The 23,769-nt window shown below is 42.9% G+C and overlaps 5 protein-coding genes across 9 annotated transcripts in view; 3 read left to right on the top strand and 2 right to left on the bottom strand.

Moving 5' to 3' along the window:
* The first annotated feature begins 233 nt into the window (after positions 1–233).
* srsf2b (serine and arginine rich splicing factor 2b) lies at positions 234–4,071 on the top strand. 5 transcript variants are annotated; one of them, XR_002042993.2, is made up of 5 exons: positions 235–843; positions 1,182–1,530; positions 1,862–2,020; positions 2,710–2,773; positions 3,843–4,071. XR_002042993.2 is itself a non-coding variant. In XM_010736428.3 (3 exons), exons 1-2 carry the CDS (start codon positions 482–484, stop codon positions 1,507–1,509), a joined length of 678 nt encoding a protein of 225 aa, XP_010734730.1. In that variant the 5' UTR covers positions 234–481; the 3' UTR covers positions 1,510–1,530; positions 2,710–4,071. The 5 variants fall into 5 exon arrangements, 2 of the variants coding, with proteins under 2 accessions (XP_010734730.1, XP_010734729.1); XR_797113.3 differs by having other exon boundaries at positions 2,710–4,071; XR_797114.3 differs by lacking the exon at positions 1,862–2,020 and having other exon boundaries at positions 3,843–4,068.
* Positions 4,072–5,788: 1,717 nt separating this feature from the next.
* Positions 5,789–8,257, top strand: eif1 (eukaryotic translation initiation factor 1). The gene is made up of 4 exons (XM_010736429.3): positions 5,789–5,976; positions 6,705–6,868; positions 6,992–7,093; positions 7,193–8,257. Exons 1-4 carry the CDS (start codon positions 5,946–5,948, stop codon positions 7,235–7,237), a joined length of 342 nt encoding a protein of 113 aa, XP_010734731.1. The 5' UTR covers positions 5,789–5,945; the 3' UTR covers positions 7,238–8,257.
* Positions 8,258–8,511: 254 nt separating this feature from the next.
* On the top strand, positions 8,512–10,390 carry si:ch211-198p11.6 (uncharacterized). The gene is made up of 5 exons (XM_010736430.3): positions 8,512–8,792; positions 9,133–9,203; positions 9,287–9,397; positions 9,895–10,032; positions 10,141–10,390. The coding sequence occupies exons 2-5, from the start codon at positions 9,198–9,200 to the stop codon at positions 10,225–10,227; spliced, it is 342 nt and encodes a 113-aa protein (XP_010734732.1). The 5' UTR covers positions 8,512–8,792; positions 9,133–9,197; the 3' UTR covers positions 10,228–10,390.
* A 1,018-nt stretch (positions 10,391–11,408) lies between these two features.
* Positions 11,409–18,392, bottom strand: zgc:100868 (transmembrane protease serine 9). Its single transcript, XM_027285338.1, has 10 exons — positions 18,159–18,392; positions 15,227–15,247; positions 14,840–14,999; positions 14,262–14,530; positions 14,003–14,148; positions 13,656–13,926; positions 13,147–13,318; positions 12,807–13,060; positions 12,591–12,688; positions 11,409–12,454 (listed from the first exon to the last, which is right to left on the bottom strand). The coding sequence occupies exons 1-10, from the start codon at positions 18,211–18,213 to the stop codon at positions 12,134–12,136; spliced, it is 1,767 nt and encodes a 588-aa protein (XP_027141139.1). The 5' UTR covers positions 18,214–18,392; the 3' UTR covers positions 11,409–12,133.
* Positions 18,393–23,695: 5,303 nt separating this feature from the next.
* fus (FUS RNA binding protein) overlaps positions 23,696–23,769 on the bottom strand; it is a 15,641-nt gene continuing 15,567 nt past the window's right edge. Inside the window, exon 16 of the mRNA XM_027285020.1 lies at positions 23,696–23,752. The gene's annotated coding sequence lies outside the window, so the exon portion shown is untranslated. The remainder of the gene's footprint in view (positions 23,753–23,769) is intronic.

The following is a 23,769-nucleotide window of genomic DNA, read 5'->3' as shown; positions in this document are numbered from 1 at the left end:
TAGCAACTACAAGGAAAACTACTTCCGGTTTAAAATAAAACAATATTACAAACTGTGGAACATTAGTTATATAATACAAACTTTAGCAAACATGTTGATTCGTGATAAACTGAGACGTCTCGTCAAAACGTAAATATTTGTTTTATTTAGTTTGACGAGTTTTGGCGCTTTTATTTTTTAAATTAAATTAAAGTGCCTCCACCAGGGGGCGCCGCGCGGCTGATATAACCCCGAGGACTGCTCGTCATGAGGCCGAGGAAGAAGTCAGTCTCGCTGGTTCCGGGCGGTTGAGTCGACGTGGACCGAGCTGCGCGCGAACACGTCGGTTATTTTTCTGCTTTGCCGCCTAAACTGCTGCACGCGCAGAGACTCCGGTTAGATCCCGCGCTCCGGTCTGTGTGTTGGACCGAGGGACGGCTCGGCTCGCTCGTAGCCGAGGTTTGAGTGTTTGAAGGCCGCCAGGCCGCACGCGCTCGCCGCCATGAGTTACGGCCGCGCTCCGCCGGACGTCGACGGCATGACTTCCCTCAAAGTGGACAACTTAACGTACCGAACCTCGCCCGAGACCCTCAGACGTGTCTTCGAGAAGTACGGCCGAGTAGGGGACGTCTACATCCCCCGAGACCGCTACACGAAGGAGAGTCGCGGCTTCGCCTTCGTGCGCTTCCACGACAAGCGGGACGCCGAGGACGCGATGGACGCCATGGACGGCGCGCTGCTCGACGGCCGGGAGCTGCGGGTTCAGATGGCCCGGTACGGCAGACCCCCTGACTCCCACTACGGCGGAGGGCGGCGAGGAGGGCCGGCCAGGAGGCACAGCGGGCACGGACGCCGGAGCAGAAGGTGAGAAGAAGCGCGTGTCTTAGTGTTAGGGTTAGTCTGCTACAGTCCTCGTGGCCTCGGGCTTTGAGCAGAACAGATGTTCTGCACGTGAACGAGATCAGACAGTGATCGGAACAATATTCAGGTTTTCTAAACCCACAGCTGTACACCACGTGTTCTGCACTCTAACTCAGTATTCCTGTTTTTCCTGATGTAGTCATTTTGAGTAAGCAGCGTGTTGGCTCGTGTCTTGTGTGTCCTGCAGTCCTTCTGAGGCCACTGCAGATCATGTTGTCCTCAGTTCAGCACCAGCTGTTGTCACATTGTAGACGATAACTCAACCCACTGAATGTATTCAGCTATTCCCCCAGCCCGAGACACAGAAGACGCAGCAGATCCCGCAGCAGGAGCCGCTCTCGTTCCCGAAGCAGATCCCGCTACAGCAAGTCCAGATCCCGGTCCTACTCCAGATCCAAGTCCCACTCTCCCAGGAACAAGAAGGCCAAGGCCAAGTCCCAATCTCGTTCCAGATCTAGATCCAGGTCCCGGTCCAAGTCCAAATCCAAGTCCAAGTCCAAGTCCAGATCCAGGTCCAGAAGCCACACCCCGTCCTCCAAAAGAGGGTCCAGGTCGAGATCTAAAAGCCAGCCCAAGTCTGCAGCAGAAAACGGAGGCGAGTCCCCATAGAGCGCAGCATGTCAGCAACAGGTGAGTCTGGACGGGATGAAGCTGATGCTTCGATGTTTAACTGTCTCAGGGTTGGACACAGTTTAGTTAACGTGGGTGTAGCTGGTTTATTTATCACCTAGCAGCCAATTCATGAGGGACCCTGACTGGCTCCCAAAACTAATAATGCTTCATGAACTGGTATGGATGCATCATGGATGCATGTGAATTTCTCCAACATAAGTTCTTAAAGCCATAGTTGGATGTTCTGTCATACTCAGAGTACAGGCTCATAATATTTACTGCATACTGAGCAAAGTGTTTTTGAACGGTTCTGACGGTAAACCAAATCTGGAATTCTCTCCTTCCCAAGCTGCGGCATCCTGTTTGCTAAAGTGGAGTTTGAGCTGAGCTGAGGCAGTATGAGCAGTTAGAAGGTGTGAGGTGAGCTGCCCACAGGCCGCCTGCTGCTGCTGGTGAGGGTGTCTGTGCAGCAGGGTGGAGGCAGGCAGTGTTGGGGTTTGGTGTTGAGGTACGTCTGACTGCCACTGGACAATAAAACTGTCCTCCAGGTCATGTGACTATCCATCCAGGTGCTGCTGCTGAGACACTGAGGTTTGTCCAACTGCCCTCTCCATGTCAGTCCCACTTCAGACCATTTTCCTGCCCACATCTGTTCTTGATTCAAATTAAAACATTTGTTTTGTTGAGGTATGCTGTAGGGGGGCACAAATGACCCCCTTATGTGTTTATAGATGAAGTCCTCTGCTGGTCTGGAAATCGGCACATTAAGTAATCCTGATCAACACATAAAATCCAAGTTAATATGAACAGCTGGAAAAATAAACAAAGTGATAAGATGATTACTGTGGCTATAGGAATAACAAAACAGATTCAGTTATGAAAAGGTAAAAGCAGCAAATCGTTACATTTGAGTTGAACTGTCTGTTCAAGCCGCTGACCTCTGATCTCACCGGGTCAGGTGTTGCTCGTCATTCCTGCAACTTTCATAACTCGCTCTCTGCCACATGGTGACTGCATTTAAAGTCAGTATGTAGATAATTCTAAATCTCTTTCTATGGGACTAAATCAGTTTTTGATAAACATCAGATCAGTACTGGCCCGGTCCAAATGACAAAGTTCTGGGGGGTTACAAAGCATGTTGACCAATCAAAAGCTCCTAACTGTTCCTGTTTTGACTTTTCTTTTTTTTATTTTAAGGTGACTTCAGAACTTCAAGTCGACGACTGGATCCCACGCAAGCTCCAGTGTCCTGCTGTCAAAGGTTATTATTGTCTTCCATGCTTGTTTGTTTTTCTTCATTTAGCCACAAAAAGGGCTTTTTCTTTTTTTTTTTTTTCTCCTCCCCCATTTCATCGATGTGCTATGACTTTTATTTCTTCATAACTTGTTTCTGATTTTAACGATCTAGCGCAACATGGAGCAGAGTCTCTGCTCCGACTTGCTTTTGTTATGATTATTCAAGATAATAAACAATGTGCTCATGTTTAATTTTGGAGTCGTGCTTTAAGTTGCCCCTTTCCTTTCTAAGCTCTTCTCCCCCACGGCCTGTATCGAGAAGCAAGTACAGAGTGCAGAGAGTACTTTAATTCTTGGTTACATAGATTTGGTCACCAACTGACTCAATCCAGCGATGTGTGTTTACATGAAAGACGCAAGCATTCATACACCAGTTTTATTCTTTATCATTTTTACAGAACGCAAAGATTATTGTAACATTTCCAGAGCTACAGCTGACTGTTGTCATTAGAGATGACCTGACATGGAAACATTTCACTGAGGTCTCACTGATGGTAACCTTAGTACTTCTGTCCTCTTGCTGTGATACAGGCCTGTGGTGCTGTCGCATAGTTGGACACACCAGGGCTCTGAAGAAGCCGTTTACTACTGCTTATTTCTTAAACCTGAGATTTAAAAAAACAAAACATCCAAAGTGGCATAATCCACACCGATCTTTAAAGTTTGCTTACATTACTGTTTTCAGTGGAATCGTTTCATTAATCTGACGTAATCTCTCAAAAGCTGAAGGTACCTGCTTCCTTCCTAGCTCTGATTCCTGCAGCTCAGGGTGTCTTTGTTAGCCGGGACGGCGGATCATTTTAACTCCTGTGATAAATGTTCAGTGTAATTACAAATCTCACACGCTGATGTAAACTGAAGGTAAAGTCTAAGACGTCAGTTTGAATGTTTCAGGTTCAGATTTTAAGGTATAAACTCACCTCGTTAAAGCGTTTAGTTTAATTCTCCAGGACTCGACACTCAGTGTCTTTGTTTTCTTTAACATTTTTGATCCTAATCCTGCTTGTATTTTATTTTTTATTTTTGTGCACTAGGCGCAGTTGTGTAGCAGTTGAGTATTGCTGGTTAGCTGTTAAGGTGGCGTGTTGCTCTGCTGAGTGCTTGGATGTATCCAGTATTCTCCAGAATCATCCTGTGACTACCAGTGGTGCGGTTGCTACAGTCTCACCTTTTGTACAATGTTTTTTTTGTTTGTTTTTTTCCCCCACATGGTCATGGATGACAAATGTGACTTTCATTAAAGATTTGGTGTTTTGTCTACAACGTCTTCTTTGTTTATTACCCACTCTGAGTTTTGGTGTTCACGTTTATACACACAGTTTATGAAATACAGAAGGTACGACCCCAAGAAGAACAAGTCAGTCTAAATATTTAAGCTGAATCAGATGATCTCTCTGACTTGGCAGGTTGAATACTGTGATGCTGATAAGACCAGATATTTATAACCAGGTGAGGATTTTCAAATCTTGAGTCCCAGCCCTTAGGTCATAACAAGACCAGTGCAGCTGAACCAGTAAGGTTTCATTGTAATGTAATGTTGCAGGAGAGATGTTAGAGTATTGGCAAAGTTTCAATTTTATTCATATAGTGCCAACAAGTTATAAAATTCTCCAAACATGTCTTTGTTTACATATATCATAATGGCTTTATATTTCTGAGAAATTAAACTGTCACTGGAAGGGGACAAAATCTTCTGCGTGTTGCTAAAACACTTTTTTACAATCAACCTAAATTTAACTGTGCGCTCATGTGGGAATAAATGCATCCAATCAAATAACCATTACACAAAAATAGGCCTTGTGTATTGAAATGCTGCTGCTGTTTATTTTAGATCACAACAAGGAAGCAGAAGCACAGAAATAATTTTAGCTATCGTTAAAAAAAAGCTCCACCCTGTTAGACTGGCTAGATTAGATTCCTCTGCGAGGGGGACATTCATTCATTTATATCCAGGTCATTGATTGTATCACCTAATATGAAACCTAAAATTAAAATATTAATGGTGCCAGTTTGACAACAACTGAGTTTATTATACATCTATGATATGTGAAAATGTTAAATGTTGATTAAATTTTACATGTATTAATACACATTGAACAGTTAGCACTGTTGTCACACATTATATATCACGTTGAGAGTCAGTTATCACAACATATCAGCTGTCACATGAGCTAAAAGTATGTTTCACTCAAAGTTAGATGATTAGACGTATGAAATATGTTGTTAGAGAAAGAGTTTATATTTTTTCTATATCTGTCTTTCACTGTCAGTGTTGACGTGTAGTTGCTAAATAGTTTCATTTTCTTTTTGTTTTATTCTAACCTGTTGCTCTGTCTCTCCTGAATCACACATCACCTGTTACCTGAGAAGCTGAATGACAGGAAGTACAGAGTCCAGCATCGTAGGATCAAAAAACATGAAATATGATAAAAATTAGGTCGTTACTGTAGAAAAGTGTATAATAAGTGAGTAAATGTCCCCCCCCCACCCCCCCACCACCACACACACACACACACACACACACACAGGTATCAGGTATAGTATTTTATTTACATTTTGAAAATTCACATGATATTGACACAGCAACTTTCTCAGCAACAAATTTCAATTAAATTCAATTTTTCTTTCATATAATCACAAAAGAACAATTATAGTGGAACTGTGAACTCCTACAATACATTCTTAATTAAACAAATGAATAATAACAATAGCAATAATAAAACAACAATAGCAAAGTGTTAAATTGTTGTTATTAATAATATAATATTACATTATATTATAATATCACATTTAAAGATGAAATGTCTGACGTCATTAATCTGTCTCTGTAAGTTTCCTGACCATATTACGGCATGATGACGTCACACTTCCAGTAAAGTTGAGAAAGAATAGGGCGTGGCTGCTGGCGGCGTCCCACTCGTACGTCAGTGACGTGCTGACGTCGGTTTCGGGGCGGGGCTATAAAGGCTTGTTTTTCAGTCCTTCGAGCTTCACGGACTCCATTTTGTGAGAGCAGCCGGAGCAGAGCCGAGACTCCCCGCGACCAGACCCGAGAAACACAGACACAACAGTCACAGTCAGCCGACCAACCGCTCGCTAACCAAGTTATCATACGAAAGGAAAGCAAATCTTATCGTATGTCCGGTATCCAGAACCTCCAAACTTTTGGTGAGTGCTGTTTTATCAAAGTGAAGACACAGGGTGGGGGAAGGGCGAGCGGCAGCGGGGCTAGCGGCAGCTTCACTGACTTCGACGTTTAATTTGATTTGTAACAGATTTCAGTCTTTATTATAACACATGTCCGTCAGATGAACCAGTGTGAAATAATCGTGTGTCTCAGGGTGAAATGTTCCGCCCTCAGATCTGACAGTTGGACTTTGATTCTGGCCGAACTAGCAGGCCAAACGGCCGCCATTAGGCCTCGACGGAGCTAACGACGTTAGCTTATTCTTCAGGTTCCGGTGAGCTGAGCGTGAAGACTCGTTACAGCGGCAGCGACGCGACGTTTAACCCGCTCAGTTAAACCCGGTGTAAGCTTTGATTAGCGCGATGATGGCGGAAGTTGCCGTGTCATGATGCTGTCGTTTTTCTTTTTTTGGTGCTACCTAACGCCGCCCTTAAGCTGTTAGCTGTATATTTAGCATGTACGTGTGCGCATGCTCCGTCTGAAACATGACCCTTCACAGACCTGCCAGGTGACAACACAGAGATGAAGGACTCGTCTGTCCTCAGGACGACACGAGGACATGCCTAAAATATGCAAGTGACAGGGTTCAGACAGGAGGGCTGTGTCCGTGTTTGTTTTTTAGTGTTTGAACCTGTCCTCATGATGTCTTCTCCCTGTCCTCATGTTGTCTTCTCCCTGTCCTCATGTTGTCTTCTCCCTGTCCTCACAGACCCCTTTGCTGATGCAACTAAGGGTGATGACCGCCTCCCAGCCGGGACAGACGACTACATCCACATAAGAATCCAACAGCGGAACGGCAGGAAGACCCTCACCACTGTCCAGGGCATTGCCGCCGACTATGACAAGAAGAAGCTAGTCAAGGCCTTCAAAAAGGTAAATAAATGTTTTCTTCTCTTAAAGCAGCATCAACGGTCCTGGTTTTGTCTTTTTAACATGCTGCCAGGTTGGTCATTGTTTCCTGTCCCTGTTTACTGACTCACTGTTTTGCCCCCACAGAGGTTTGCTTGCAATGGGACAGTGATCGAGCACCCAGAGTATGGTGAAGTGATCCAGCTTCAGGGAGACCAGCGTAAGAATATCTGCCACTTCATCATGGAGGTGAGGAGTTGTTGTTTTTTTCCAGATGTCTGACTTGAAATTTAGGTACACACTGGGGGTCAGAGGTCACATTGCTTAATTCTTGTTTGTTGTTTGCAGATTGACCTGGCCAAGGAGGAGCAGCTCAAAGTCCACGGCTTCTAGAAGCTGCTAGCAGCCCTCTCCCCCTTCTCTCCTTGAAGGCCATTAAACTCCCCTCACCCCTCCTCCCCCCTCCTCCTATGTGCTGCTGTTGCTCTTCCTCTCCCCCTTCGCAGCCCCACCAGCTCCTATTAGCTAACGCGTGAATTACCTCTGACAAACATGGGACTCTGTAACACCATCACCCCCCGCCGACACCAGGGGGCAGGCTCGCTCTCACAAAGACGCACCACTGCAGCTCCACACAACATCAGGGATGAGTGGTGATGACCCCCCACACACTTCCTCCTTCCTTTCCCCCTCCTCGTTTATTTCCTTTTTTAATTTTTTCTTTTTAGGTTTGTGTGCCACGAGGCACCGTTTCGTGTAACTTTTTGTTTTGTACTTCAAGGTATTTCAATAAAACGATGAGTGTCCATATGTTGGAGTGGAGTGGTGTCATGGGGAATGGGGGTGGGGGCTGGGTGTGTACAAAAAGGTTTCTGTGGGTAACTTTACAATAACAAAGGCTGCAGGTGGGCCGAGTGGAAAGGGATTTCTGTCGAGGCATTTGCTGCAGAAATTGGATTGTGTAGTTTGCCGACAGACTTCCCTCTTTCAGTCTGCTTCAGTATCCCACGCTGCATTGTTTACATGCCCAGCTTCCTGCGTGTAACGTTCTGACCACCTCCACCTGTCCAGCACATTTGGGTTTCTTTGCTCTTATTGAATGGCACATTTTTCTAAATTGTTTTCTCTTTGGTTGATGCCAATTTAAGTATTACAGCTCGGCGGGCGTCAGTGGTGGTCTTTGGTCAAAGTGAGGCCTGTAATGTGGCCCGTGGTTATGGACACTTGAATCTTTAATTTACAGTACTATAATGCAATAATTTATAAACGTGCGTTTAAAATGTAGTGATGCTGAAGTAATACAGTAACGATCAAAGCCATGGCCAGGTCATACTGTGCTCCTGACTGAAGGTGATGGAGAGCAAGCCTGTTTTGCAAAATCCACATTTGGTTCAATAAAATTTCTGTAGTTCATGAGCATGTCCTGTGTTTTTGTGCACGTGTGGTCCTTTTTAATCTGTCAGTCTGCAATATTCTGTGTTAAAATGATGAGCCATATTAATCTTGGCATATATATAAGCCAGTTTATACATACACAACCAATTATCTTTATTCTACTAAATATAACTGGAGGGAAATGTACGTTTACATCGTTTGTTTAATATTTGGGGGGATTTGGAATTCACTGATTAAAAACGTAAAGACATGTTTTAAATCTACTTAACGTTAAAATGTTTTCTCACTCGTCTTTTGTTTGAATCATTAAGTCTGTTTTCCCCTTCGCGCTGCCGTACACGGATTTTGTCCCATCTGGGCCCCCGTCCGACTCCATGGCAACGCAACTAGCGCCACAGCTAACAGTTTAGCATGTTTGCAGCCTCGGCAGGCGGATTATATTTATATTTTTATATGTTTATATATTTATCTGTTTATCTTTGTTTCCACTGTTCACGGTCAGAGACGAACATGTAAATTCTTCTTCCGCCGTTTCTATGAGTCACACAGGACGGTAAGATGTTAGCATGTTAGCGGCTAGCTGCGGTTGAAGTCAAACGATGTTTTCTTTGTTTTTTTTTAAACTTTAAAAACTTTATTTTATTTTATTCCATAAACTCTGAGTGTGACCGAGTCACCGTGTAGCTGAGTTTCTATAATAAAGAGTTTAATAACTAACAGGAGTTACAAGTCAAAGTCTTTGTTACATCAACACGTAATAAATCACATCACATGTTTCAGAGCTGATCAACATGTTTCTGATGAAAATACACAAATACAAATTGGACAGACAGGAAGTTAATTAATGAAGTTAATTAAACAGTTTGAGCTGTCTGCTTGTCTCTCCCTGTCAGGATTCACAGGTGATGTGAGCCCGGGGACAGGTGAAGGTGTCCTGTGTCCTCTCAGAACAAAGACGATGCAGGTAAGAAGGAATATTTCATTTTTTCTGTCTCCATGCATGAAGAATCTGAAGTGTCGTCCATGTCTCCTGGTTCTGGTCCTCAGGTGTTGCCTGTTTGGGGGCTCGCCATCCCTCTCCCAGCTGTGCTGATGATAACTCTGGGTATTTACATGATGGTGCTGGGCGTTGGGCTGTGGATCCGATTCTGGCTTAAGGTTGGTGCTGCCGACTCCGTCACTGTTACCCACAGACAGGGAGGCCTTTCCTTTATTACACTTTGTAAAATGTAAAATAAAATGTGATGTTTACTGGAGCTAACAGCACAGATGTGGAGTTAACACTGATCTGAAGTCAGTGTGTGGAGAAAGGTTTTGTGTTTGGTGTTAAACTGAGGACCAGACAAGTCACGTCTTTTTATTATTTAATGTTTTTTAAAGCAACAATACAAATAACAACCAAAGCAGGTTGTAAGCAGTTATATTTCTTTATGTCAGTTTCCCCTTAAAATTATATTTCAAAATAATATTTTGCACTATACCATTGTGGAGATCTTTCTTCATTGTTCCTGGATCGGAGCAGATGTTCTTGTCCTCTTCAGGTCATCTTAAATTCCTTCAGTTTGGTAGATTAGTACTGTTAAATATTCCATGTTGTCACCAGACAAATGAAACCGTGCACAGACTCTGTGATGACGCTGTTCTCCGTCCCAAAGGACCGCTGTTGTTCAGATTGTGGCGATTGCTGTCCAAACATTTCTGTGAGCGAGCAGTGCTTCAGATTGGCAGAAACATGTGACTGTCGTCTGCCGACCGTGCACTCCTGTTGGACCAAATCGTGCCCGTCTCCTTCTGTAAGTATCCTCCGAACGCAAAGCTCCAGCACATTAACCACAAATCAAACCGTGACAACACTGGCTCACCACAGAAATCGTTTCTTGTTCCTCTCTGATGTTTTCCAGTGTGCCAAATGGGACTGTGCCTGCACCTGTCAGCCTCCTGAGTGTGACTCCTGCAACTGTCTGTGCTTCGAGATCAGGATCAGGTAGAAGAAGAGGACGGACTGTCAGCTCACTGACTACAAGTACCTCAGTCCTTTAAATGTTATTTTTGAATTCATCTTCGTCTGTATTGGAGAGTTTACGGTGCAGAGATGGCAGGAAAACAGAGACCAGAGCGTCAACGTGACGCTTCACGTGACTTTTCTTTTCATCATTTACATTTAAAAAATGAAAAATGATTCTGTTCCTGCCGTCAGATGGCGTCCTCCTTCCTCATTTTTAAACGTCATTGACAGAACAGGGTCTCGTCAGCATCACAATGTCGATACATTTTGTGATAAAACATCTTTTTGGGAAAATAAATGGAGTTCATGGATAAAATGGCCGAACGGTTTTTGTTTTGTTTTTGTATTTTTTGCTAATTGAGGAAATGAAATAACTTAAAAATGAGATATTTCATCACATTGATGCAAAAATGATCAACCGTGAAACAGTTCTGCTTATTGACTTTCACACCAGGAGATATTAAAGTGTTAGATAGCACAGTACATTAGACCGCTGCCTTTATCATCTAGTATTTTTATAATATTACGTACAAAGTACAACTTTTTCTAAAGTTCTAAAACTGCTGCGAGTCTCATTATTTCTTCCATGACAGTAAAAAACATGAAATCTGTGACATTATTTCTTCCATGACAGTAAAAAACATGAAATCTGTGACAGTTTACTGAGAAGAACTCAACATGGAAACTAAAGGAAGACTCTGTGACATGTTCCTTTATTGTAATATCTGGTCCTGAACCGATCCGGTTGTGCCTTCTTTGTTTTTATTAAATGAACTTTGTCTTCACCAGCCTCGTATCTACTCTGTGCTTTGTGATTACCTCGATTGATTCTTGTCATGAGGTTATGATAGTGTTAACTTAAACACGTCTCTCTCTCATGTAACACATGATACAGCTCAGAGTTTTATCTACAACATCACAGCATGTTTTGTCTCAGTTATAGAAGTAGTTCCCGTGGGTCAGACGTTCGTGCTCCTCTCAGGATGAGTTGACTTTTCATCAAGCGTCATCATCAGTTTAATTTAAATTTGTTTCTGACCAGATACACGAAGCTAACGACTTAGCATGCCAACACATTAAACTAAGATGGTAAACATGATGCCTGCTAAACATCACACACACACACACACACACACACACACACACACACACACAGACAGTACATTTTCTGTGTAAGTCTTTAATTTAGCTGATTTGAATGAACTTCAGTGAATCAACAGAGAGGATTCTTATTTCTTTTTTAAAGCAGGTCATTATTATAAAAAGACACTAGATCTGATGTAAGAGCAACATTTCATCATTTCATGTTCATATTAAGTGCTGTCACTTGGCATACATTATGGAAGAGGAGTTAACATGATGTGAGGTAGATGATCCTGCTTACATTTTTAGATTTCACACGTTTAACATTGCATTGATTTTTAAAAAATCACAATAAAAACAGAAGTACAGATATCTTCCACGTAGCTTCAAAAGCCATTTCTACATTTGTTCAGTGCAGCTTAAAAAACATTCTTCATTTTACACCGTTCACGTCAGACTGGCATCAGAATCTCTGAACAAAAAGGAAGTCGAGCTCGTGATCAGATCATCGTGACGGATCAACTTTAATTGTGGCGACAGAGTAGTGAAGTGGGCTAGAGGAGCAGATTTAACTCTCATCCTCAGCACAGAAGCACAGGGCAGTCCCGGATAATCCAGTTCCTCGTGTGGTGAGGGTGAATTTATATAAAACACACCTGTTCACATTATATCAAGGCTTAAAGTTATGCAGGGTTAAGAGCGTGGACGCTTTGATTGACAGGTGGGTGACGTCACAGGCAAATGGTTTTAGCAACCAGGCTTCATTCAGCCCGCCTCAGCTCCACCCACGCTCCACCTATAGTTTTCTATATGAAGAGCTGGAGACACACGGAGAAGATGAGGAGGTGGAAGAAGAAGAAGGAGGAGGAGGAGTGGGCGTGAGCAGCACCGCCCCCGGAGGTGGTGTTGCTCATGTTGGTGGCAGCTGGTGTGCTCATGGTGGGGGAGTTCGGAGATGGGAAGGTTCCCACTGTTCTAGACAGGAAGTTCTGAAAGCGTGTCAGTCCGGTAAAGGTCATTATATCTTCCCGTGAACTCGTCTGATTGGTGCTGTCTGCGGTGGATAACACTGCTGCCTGGAACCAAGAGCCATCCAACTTACACATCAACGGACCACCAGAATCTCCCTGAACAGACGGGAAACACAGATTAACCCTGTTCTCTCCAGGAGCTGCACATTCAGTCACATCTTTTAAATTAGAGAAAATATTTGATATAAATACACAAACACGGTGATGATATAATCCTGCTCTCATTACTCACCTGCTCCAGTGTAAAAGATCCGGTACAGATGCTCTCACTCGACGACGCGTTCCCACAATTTACCACCGAGGTCTGGAACTCCTGCAGGACTTGTTCTTCTGAAGGTGGGAAAAAAAAAATCAAACCTCTAATACATTTTAATACGAGTTTAATCCAAAGAGGTGGAATGATGCAGAGTTAGCATTAATAGTGTTAATCAGTGTGTTATGGACTCACCTCCTCCTCGCCCGGCGCCCCAGCCGGCGGCCCAGCACGTTGTGCCCACACTGAAGGTTCTTCCATTGTTCAGGCAGACGGGCTGGATGTAGTCGGAGAGGGTGGGTTTGGTTTCCAGGCGCAGCACTGCTATATTAAACCCAGTGAGATTACTCAGAGTGATGTTTGTCACATTCAGTGTCACCTCAAATGGGTTGGATCCATTCTGTTTCAAACGCCCCAAAACAACGGTCCATGCAGACGCTGTGGAAGAACTGTGGAGAACAAAACTTCAAGATAGATGAACAGACTCATAGCGATGAATCAGTTATTAAAATAGTTGGTGTTTTATTTCTCTCACCTCGAGAAGCAGTTGGCGTTGCTCAACACAAACTCCTCGGCCACAAGCGTCCCGCCGCACATGTGGCTTCCATTCTTCTGCAGGCTCGCCATCCACGGCCAGATACCAGCACTCGCCACTGAGCTTCCTCCCAGAATACGTGAATTCATCGGGGCTTGGCCACAGAACACAGCTGGAGGGGGGAGCAGAAAGTAGACGGTCAAATTAGGTTGTTTCATCAAACATTTTAAATTGTACCATAAGTCCCCATGTTCAAATGTCCAACTTCACAGTAGAAATAAATAAAATAATGTTAACAGTCTGGTACAAAAAACTGTTTTGGTCTCTAAAGACCTCCAGACGTCCAGGTTTTAGACAGTCTGTGGGGACGTCACAGAGACTACGTCCAGGTTTTATATAGTCTGCGGGGACGTCACGGAGACTACGTCCAGGTTTTAGACAGTCTGCGGGGACGTCACGGAGACTACGTCCGTCCGTCCGTCTGTGGTCTGGACATGACAGGCACTCACGTTTTGCTGTGGTGGCTGGGGGGACGGTGGTCGGTGGTGGTGGCAGGCCAGGACAGGTGACGCTGAGGTCACTGTCAGTCCCACTGGACGTGAATCTGACAAAGCCTGGCTGGTTGCTGGTGATCTGGCTCTTGATCCAGGACTCATACCGGGACACTCTGGCGTAGACTCCTGGGAAATTAGGCAGGGCACAACCTCTTCCAAAACTCACAACTCCCTCCTGGATCCAGCGACCGTCCTGTTTGCTCACCTGCGGACCACCTGAATCCCCCTTTAAGGACAGAAAGACATTTAGAAGAGGAGTCCTCGCAGGAGCTAAAAATCTGACCAAAAAAAAAAAAGATCACCTGACATGAATCCCTCCCTCCAGAACGTAACCCGGCACAAATCATGTTGTCTGTAATAACTCCTACACCATAGTCACAGTTACACTGTCTGTTCCCCACAATGGGCACCTCCACCTCCATTAGGTTTTGGGGGGAAGGAAGGGGCACTAAAGAGACACAGATTCACTCAATGAACAACACAATACATGTCACACATGGAGCTGATGAAGGTCGGGTTGCAGTAAGCAGTTTCTTCTGTGATATAAATAATATATCCCACCTCCAGAGCCAATGTTGCCCCAGCCAGTGACCCAGCTGTCAGTGCCGGCATTGAAGGTGCTGCCTGAGGCCGCCAGGCAGACGGGCAAGATGTAGTTGGTGAAAGTCACCGGCGAGGAGAGCTTCAGGAGGCTGATGTCGTTGTCACTAGTCTCACTGTTATAGTCGGGATGATTGATGATCTGTGTCACCGTCCGAGACATCTCATTGACGTTGGATCCCTCTTGTCTCTGGCGACCCAGATACACGATCAGGTTGGCTGTGCTGGTGCTGAAGGGAAACAAAAGCAGTGTAAGTCTACTATATATATATATATATATATATATATTTATATATATATATACATATACATATATACACACACACACATCTCAACGTACTCGATTATGTGTCAGTGTGCTGTTTAATGACCTCCGTCCTAGTTACATTCGTTTGCCGTCAGTCTGCACATATAATTCTTCTGGTTACCTCTAGTGCTGCTAAATGGACCCTGACATGTAGCCTCAGTACTTTCAGACGTTTGTCTGTTTGCATCCGATCATCACAGTCTGAATCTCGGCTGTTTACACCACAGCTCACCTGGGGAAGCAGTGAGCAGCAGTCAGCACCCATTCTCTGTTAATGAGGGACCCTCCACAGAAGTGACCAAATCTGTGCAGACTGGCCTGCCAGGGCCAGCTGCCTTCAGGGGCCACCTGTCCTCCAACAATCCTGGTGTTGAGCGCGGGCCGGCCACACACTGAGGAGAGGCAGACAATAAAAACACTCAGTGACACTCCCTGGATTACCATCTCCTGTAGGATTATAATCTGAACTGTTGATCCTGGGAGTGTGCCGGGATATTCTTAGCTGAGAAGCAAACAAGGTAAAAATATTTGCATTTCATAATTAGTCTAGACGCTTAGTCTGAAGCTATAAACAAAACTGGACTACATGTATGAAACGTGCAAAGAAACTCTGACTTACCATCGATTTGAGAGAGAGAGTCTGAAAAATAGAAAACATAAAACAGGTATGAGACAACAAATCTGCTTTTCTGTCATATTTACTGAGCTGCCTCGTCTATAGTGACACGAGAGGATTCTGTGATCATCTGCAAATTAAATTATTCAGTGAGAAGTAAATAAAAATAAATACATACATACTTTTTAAAAATCTGCAAACTTGTTTTTATAACTTTTTATGTCAGGATGTTTCAAACAGAGATGGAGATATTCTGACTTGAAGTCACCGGGTCAAACATGGTAAACACTACCTCCACCTTCTGCAAACACCTGATGCTTAATAATGAACATGGAGCGCGAGTTGGAGCTCTGCTGTGTGTGCAGACATTAGAGAAGAGACAGAGCGACAGCAGCTGGCGTGAATCTGAACAGAAGGAACATTAAAGCTGCAGCACGTGCACTGTGAATTCTGAGTGCATGCTTTTCTTTTGGAACAGTTTGGAACTGTCATGTTGTTTTAACGGATGTTAAGCGTGCCGCCTCGTGTCGCACCAACTGGTTTGACTGCCTCGTGCACTGAGTGGTGAACATGCTGTCACGGCCTCAGTGAGACGCATCGTCCACAATCATTTATTTCAGTTTGGGGCAAATAAAAAAACAAGTTCAGTCAGGAACATGTAAAATATCAGAGAAGTCTGAATGATGTGCACAGAGGAACCCACTGATGTATTCTGTGGTAGATATACAGTATGAATGATACAGAAAGATATTCATCATTGTATAAAGGTCATTTCATTTCAGCCAATCACACGGCGTCTCTCTACAGGTAAGTTCAGTGTTTCAGTTAGCTTGTAGCTTTAGCTAGACTGAGTTTTTATATGTTTATATTTTTGTATGTTTTACATTTATATAAAGTGATACATACGTCTGTGGGTGTCATATTTTATACATTTGCAGTCTTTCTGTGTGGGGCCCATCAGATTGCATGAATATACTTTTTCTGGTGACACCTTTTGTTGTTTTTAACGACTTCCTTCCAGTCTGATGATGATGATGACAGGTCTGTTCATAACGCCTGACAGTCTCATCACTGTACTGCTGTTGCTCCACTCACTGACGGAGCTTGTAAAAACTGAAGCAGTAGCAGAAGTTACAGCTACTGTGAACACAACTGTATGTTGTTGTTTCAGATTTGAGATGTTCGTACTGGGACTGGTCTGTGGACATATTTGAAGCCTTGACGGACGTTGCTGTCTTTGTTTTCTTGTGAAGTGACCAAACGTGGAGTCATGGACAAACGTCTTTCTGTCTGCTCACAGACGTTCTCGTATTCCAGTCAAATCTGTTTCTAGTTTGACGGAAGAATTCGGCTCATTTTTCCATTTCAGTTTATACAAATCAAACTTATTTTTGCAGCTGATGCTCCTCCTCACTCCGCTCCTCCTCCTCAGTTAATATTTTGCAATCAGAATATGTTTTTGACATAATAAGGCGTGGGCCCAAGTTAATCTGAAACCCACCTAGTGTACACATTACTCCACCGTGTTGGTGCAGCCACGTCAAACAAACAGGTTAAGATGCCGTCATCTGTCTAATCTATCCACACCTTATTTAACTAAATGTCCACGAATATTTCATAACTGACACTCTTATAAAGAACACTTTGAAGCTTTAATCTCATTGCACAGATTACATAATTATAGACATTAAAGCCACCTTCTCGTTAATGTTCATTAAATAACTTGATTTCCAAACCTCCTTGAAATTTGTTTTTAAAAAAGAGAGAAGAATAAATCCATGTTATATAATTTTACTTTAAACAACCAATCACCAGTCACAGTGTGGACTGCATTACTAACAAACTGCTTTAATATCATTCAGGTGTGTAATTAAATCATTGCCTTCTGTCTATTAAGGATCAAATACATATTTATACAGTTTAACTGGGTGAGTTTGAGGTTTAAGGTGTAAAATGAAATGAATAGATTTTTACTTTATTTTTTTAGATTGACCAAATTTAGCTTGTTCATGCCCTTAAAATAACAGTGACGCATCATTTCTACTTAATAGATTACCCTAAATGTCCCTACAGTTTCCTAAATAAGCAATACATTGAGAATCAATACATTAGAGTTAAAATATTTCATTTTAAACAAATGATATTTTCTAATAAGACAAAAAACTCGAGCATGTGGCGGTTTTAGCTCGGTGTGTGGAGCAGCCGCCCAAAGGCTCAGTCCTCCTGCAGGAGCCTCGCCTCGCGGATCTTTCCCACATGTCATTCCCGTCTCTCTCTCTCTGTCTCTGTGTGTCTCTCTGTGTCTCTCTCTCTCTCTCTGTCTCTGTCTCTCTCTCTCTCACACACACAGCAGGAGAAGACTTTAAAGTCTTATTTCTCTATTAAGTGGTTCGGTGTCTTTGAGCATAACTTAGTGAATAAGTCGGGATACTAAAAATGATTTCATTTCTATTTTTTTACATGAGTCACTAAAGTCACCATTGTATTCATTCATTCATTCAAAAAATAAGAAAACTATTTTAATTATGTTTTTTTTTTACTAAATGAAACTAAATCTTGACTTGCTTCTTTAAAAACTGGACGGGCTGTGAGGCCAGGTGGAGTTTGATTCTAATCTTAGAAATAAAACATTTAATTACAGGCTGTGCAGTGTTAATGTGCACAGGTTAGACAAGCATTTATTTGACTCCATTATAAAACATTTAACGTTTGACTTTTAAGCCTCCGTACAGAGGTGCAAACTGAATTCAATGCGATGTTCAAGTTATGATTTGTGGTTTCTTTTTTTCAGAGTTCATTGAAGTTTGAATGATTTGCATGATACGATCTTATTGTCCGTTAAACCTTTAGTTAAACTACTTCGTCTTAGATTTGCCTTCATGCAGCAGTCAGTCGATCTCAGGCAGGATTGGTTCAGGTGAGTGAGTGACCTTACCTTGTGTCAGGAGAGTCAGCAGCGTGGCCACACAGATCACTTTGCAGAGAGCCATAACTGGAAGTCCATACCATCGACTGCATCGCCATAAATAACCTTCTCCTCCCCTCCCTCTGCGTCTCTCGTCCTATCTCTGTCTCTCTCTCCAACACAAACACACCTACCTACCTGTCTGACAATCTAACCTGTCCAAAGACACACCCAGCAGCTCACCTGCTTCACCTCAACATGTCATGTCTCAAGTGCTTCCTCCAGTGCTGCTCGTATCAGTATCATTTGGTGATTCACTTTAAGCTCCTACATAACGTTTTATGTGTCACGCCATGACCTGTTGTCCACATGCCACATGTCCACATGGTTTCATTTTCAATAACTTTTGAGGTCCAAAGCACCTGCTATCAACAAAAAAAATGATGGAAATAGTTTTTGCATGTCATCACAGCAACTTGTGCAGGGATGTACATTCACTGATCACACATATCTGTTTCACCACGTTTCCTTGTGACTTGGAGCAGCGCTCAGTGACTGTTAAAGTCAGAACAATTTGTTCTTTCACACAAGAGATTTGAATTAGACTTTATAACACAGGGCCTCTTACTGTAAGTGCAGAATATTTATTCAGACTTTTATCTCCACACCACTCAGCATCATTTGACGTTGCCGCAGTTTCAAGTGACTCAGATTCAACTTGAGACATGTCTGTAGGAAACCCGACACTCTGAATGTGGCCTCATCTGTATTACAAAACTCAAGAACACGTTTTGATTTAAAATAAAGTTTTCCAGTTTGATATGTTCAGCAGCGATCATTGTTAATCAAACTCCTGTACACAGAAGCTTCTCATCATGACACATGAGACATTCCTTCCACGACCAGTGAGAAGTTTTTGATGGAAATACCACAACAATGTGTTGCCAGGTGACGCAGAGCAGCTGAATGAGCTTCACCTTTGACCTCTTCATCAGTCTGCACGGAAACAGACGGAGACACAGAGAATGTCTGGTGACAGGTCAAACTGCATCTTACCAGAAACTGTTTTTTGTAACCGGAAGAACCTGAAAAACGAACGTCACCAAAAATGCAAAATATGTCGACACATGACAAAGTGTTCACACCCGTCTGTCAAAGTGATTTTTCAACTGTGTAACTTTGGCTCCGGGTCGGGAGAAGTACGTAACGCTGCTCCGCCTCAACTCTCTCGTGTGATGTTACAGAGTTTATGATGGACAGTAAGTAAAACTGCTGACAGCTGTAGCGCCTGTTATTCAGTTTCGTCAGCTTGGGCGTGAGCTCAGAGCGACGGGTACCCGTCGCTCTGAGCTCACCGCCAAGCTGACGAACTGAGTGTTTGTACCAACAGGCGTTATGGACGACCAGGAAAAGAAGAGGAGGTAACCAGGCTCAGCAGCCTCATGGCGGATGCTGAGCTGCTGTAGCTCATGTTAGCTCAGTTTAGGAAGAGATGTTTATCAGGGGTATTACACATAACTGCGCAACAATTCACAATTTCTATGCAATTAATTTAATTTGCTTATTACATTCACTCTGTAGGGAACATTCATGGCTGTTGGACCAGTGTCAAAAAAAAACAAACAATTGTAATTCATGACAAAGCTTAGTGCGATAATGCTTTTTAAATGTAAGAGTACAGCTGTAAAAGTCTTAAAGGATTACAGGGATGTGTGGTTGTTGTTTTTCAAGGAACTAACCTGACATTAAACACCTGTGAAAGCAAACTAGAATCTGCCCGGTTTGAACTGCAAACAGTCCCTTTTTCACAGAGCCAGCTATGTTTACAACCACGTAAGGCAATAATGCAGAAGTGCAGAAGTGCAGAGTCATTTTGGAAACTCGGCACATTATGGGGAAATAAGAGATAAAGCCGGACGGACCGGTGGGACGAGGCATCAAAGAATAATAAAAGCAGTAAATAAGCGGAGCGTTTCTGAGAAGGCACCTCGACGGTAAACTCGAGCCGGACGGGTGCAACATTCAGTCAGTCTGTGCTGCATCGCTTTGTGCAAACAAACAGCTGAGTGAATATGATGATGTGAACATCACACTTAGTGTGGCATGTGAGCGGTGCAGCTCAGGCTGATGGGAATGGTCATTAGTTCTGCAGGTGTTTGGTTATAAAGTCAGGATCCTCCTCTGGGGACATGATTCAGTTGCCTAAAAGACATGAATAAAACTAGTGAATCGCATAGAAAACAGTTTTTCTACAGTCAGTGGCTCAGCAAACAGTTATTTCAGAAATGATTAAGGCATCCTCAGTTTTTTTATTTACCTGATGAATCATTTGAAAAGCTTGAGGTAATGTTTTTCCCGTGTTATGATTCTGATTAGGTTCCCACTCGACATGACAAATCATTTAGCTCTCAAATCATTATCAACCTGTCGTGGGCTCCAACAATCAGTGATACAGTGCCAGTATAAATATCGGTAGTACTGTCTGACCTGGTCTGTTTATTTTTTGTGAAGGACAGCACAGCTCAGTGATCGGTGCTGTCGTCCTGGATTCACGTCTGCTTTGTCATTTTGAATGATTGTAACATGGCTTTGCATTTAACTGAGTTTTACTAATTAAACAAAGACCCAGAAGTCCCCGAGTTTTAGTTGATCTTTAACTCAGTTTAGGCCACAAAGGTTCGGGCTCACTGAGACAGATTTGTGTTAGTAATCTGGTGGCAATCTGCATCCAGCTCTCTAAGCAGTAAATATAAAAATGAATATAAAACTGCATGCGAAAGTGTGTGTCACCCAAGTGTAGCAGAACAAACTTTGCAGATGAATCAGGTTTTTTTCTTTCCATGGAGTTTGTCATGACGAGGAGAGAGTTACTGAATGTCACTAAAGATCAATTAAAGATGGGAGTACTTTGCTGCTATTATCAGCAACGTGAAAGATAAAAACATCAACAGACTGAAAAATCATTGGGTGCTTTTCCTGCTTCATCAAGAACAGCTGATGCAATCAAGATGTTTTTCCTATATGAATATAGGAAATGTTGTGTTTATTATCGACAGAGAAGCTACTGCCTCCAACAGGAGAGGTGAAGCATCATCGCTGAGGAACTTCCAGGAACGAGAACAGCATCATCCTTCAGATAATCCATGGCTGATGCATGACAGGCTCCGACAAACCATGCAAACAATCTGATTGTATCTTGGTAAACTAATCGTGACTCACATTATTCGTTTAGTGGTGAGAAGTGTAATAGTAAATGTAATGTCTTTGTTTCAATCACTGGAGATGCACAACCTCCCCCTCCTTCATCACTCAGGAACCAGCAGCTTTTGTCCTGTAATAAGTGATGCCTAGACTGAACCTTGCACTGAATACAAAGATCCCTCAGGATACGTCAGGTGTAAAGCACAGAGACGGGGGCCCGGAACCACGGGCGACAGACAGAAGGGGCCGCCGGATGGGCGTCTCTTGTGAGCAGACAAGGGGGATGTGAAAGGGGCCCCCGCAGGTATAAACATCTAGGTTTCCCCATATTTATGGTCTTTCTCATCTTGACTGCTCGCGGTTGAACTGACCTTTTTCTTTGCAAAGGAAATAAAAACCTTGTTGGCCGGCAGAAGTCGCTATTTCATTTCATTCACACAGCTGTAAGGAAAATTTCCACAACAGAAGAAAAAACTGTGCCAGTGGCCAGAATGATCATAAGAGGTCCGACGAGCCCGTCATTCAACATTTCTGAGCATATTAGTTGTCACCACGAGCTCGAACCAAACCTGAATAGACGCGACAGAACTTGTTTGGTTTTTATCAAGCGGCAACCTCCGAGAGCGCCACAGAAAACCAGCCCCTCTAACGTCCACCTGAGGCTGGCTCCAGAACTGAGTCAGTCCCAGAAGTCCACATTTCCAAATGTCAACTGCACAGCAGAAATAAACATGTTTACGCCTGGTACTCTAGAGCTAAAGTAAAACCAATCCTCCTTACCAGGTCACGGTGTGTAAGAGTAATTGGTAGTTTGGGAGCTCAGGAAGGCTTCACCAATTACAGTGTTTCCTCTTGTATAAATTACATACTCGATACGTATTACTTTATTGTCTGCGCTTATTTAAATATGATTATTATTATCATAAAGTAATAGTACTGAACTACATATATATAGAGTATATATATATATTATCTATAATATATATAGTATAATATAATATATTATATATGAATATATGAACTACTATATGATTGCTGTCTTTCTTTTGTCTGCACCATCACCCATCTTGTTATATTCTAAGTCCTTTTTATTGTTTTTGTTACAATTATTCCACTAAAATTAAATAAATAAATAAAATGAGTGACTTTAATTATGATTGATTAGTTATTGTTTTTAGTCATTTCCTACAAGGTAACAAGGAGAAACCAGGGAACAGGGACCTGCTTATAGACCCCCGAGGCTGCTGGACTGAAAGATCCAGTTAATATAATAAAAGTAAAAAAGTGACTGGGCCGTGGACCATTTGAGAACTTTGAGGTGATTCAGGTGGATTGGATGTTAAACTCTGAACAAACTGCAGTGACACCTTTTTATTTTTTATATTAGAACGTTATAAATTACTCTTGATTTAGGATTCTTTAAATAACCTGGGACTTTTCATTACCATCGTCTGAAAAACTCGACTCGTTAACTGCGACACGATCACCCTATGACACCAGTAGCGTGAGTGATCGGACGGGTGTTATTCCTCCGAGTTACTAAACACGAAGTGAAAACAAAGATAAGTGTCCTTGGCAATCGCTGTCACACTGGCAACCTCGTCCGCGTACTGTCCACCGTTAAAACACATGTTATCTCATGTTTGATCACACGTGACTCAGCTCAGGTGACTGATAGTCATACAGTCTCCACCACCAACTAGTGACTAGGTTTGTGGTTGAACTTGATCAGCATTGTTCTGGGGTTCTCGCGTGTAGAAAGGAAGTAAGTAATTAATATCAGCTTTCAAAAAGTCACATTTCGTGTGATGGTTTTCATCAAGCTGCTCTCTGTTCTATCTCTTTTCTTCTGTAGATGACAAATCAATCGTGAAATGTAAATCAACAGAGCCAGACCATGTTTGGTTTTATCAACACTTCATTTAAAACTAGCACATGCACAATACAAACTAAGCAAAAATAATAAATACAACCACAGAAACAATTCATACAATCTGCAGAGACATGAGGAGCCTCGTGTGAGAAATTTTAGTGAAAAATTTAAAACAGGGAAATTTCAGGGTCAGGTTGATGATAAAACGTCACAGTGCAGGCTGGAAGTGAACTGAAGCTAACACAGCGGTTCATAGTCAACCACACTGGAGCATGACATGTGGGGGAATGAGAAAATACTGCGGGAGGTGTTGGGAACCTGCTCGTGGTGTGTGATGAGAGTAAAGTAAACAAACATTAAGATTTTTTCTAAATGAGGCTCGCCTGAGCAGACGGAGGACGGTGGGATGGACGTGACACTAACTGAACAACAGCAAACAAAAAACAGGGTGGCACATTTTTCTTCACACCAAAGAGACCAAAGTTTGCGACTCATAGAAAAGGTAAAGGTGTGGGCCGAGCCCATTATGGACGAGGGTACACACACACACCACACACAACACAGTCT

The sequence above is a fragment of the Larimichthys crocea genome, chromosome XII, assembly GCF_000972845.2.
Source record: "Larimichthys crocea isolate SSNF chromosome XII, L_crocea_2.0, whole genome shotgun sequence".
In the NCBI taxonomy this organism is placed as follows: Eukaryota; Metazoa; Chordata; class Actinopteri; family Sciaenidae; genus Larimichthys; species Larimichthys crocea.
The sequence above is the reverse complement of the archived record's forward strand: the minus strand, read 5'-3'. Positions and strand labels throughout refer to the sequence as shown.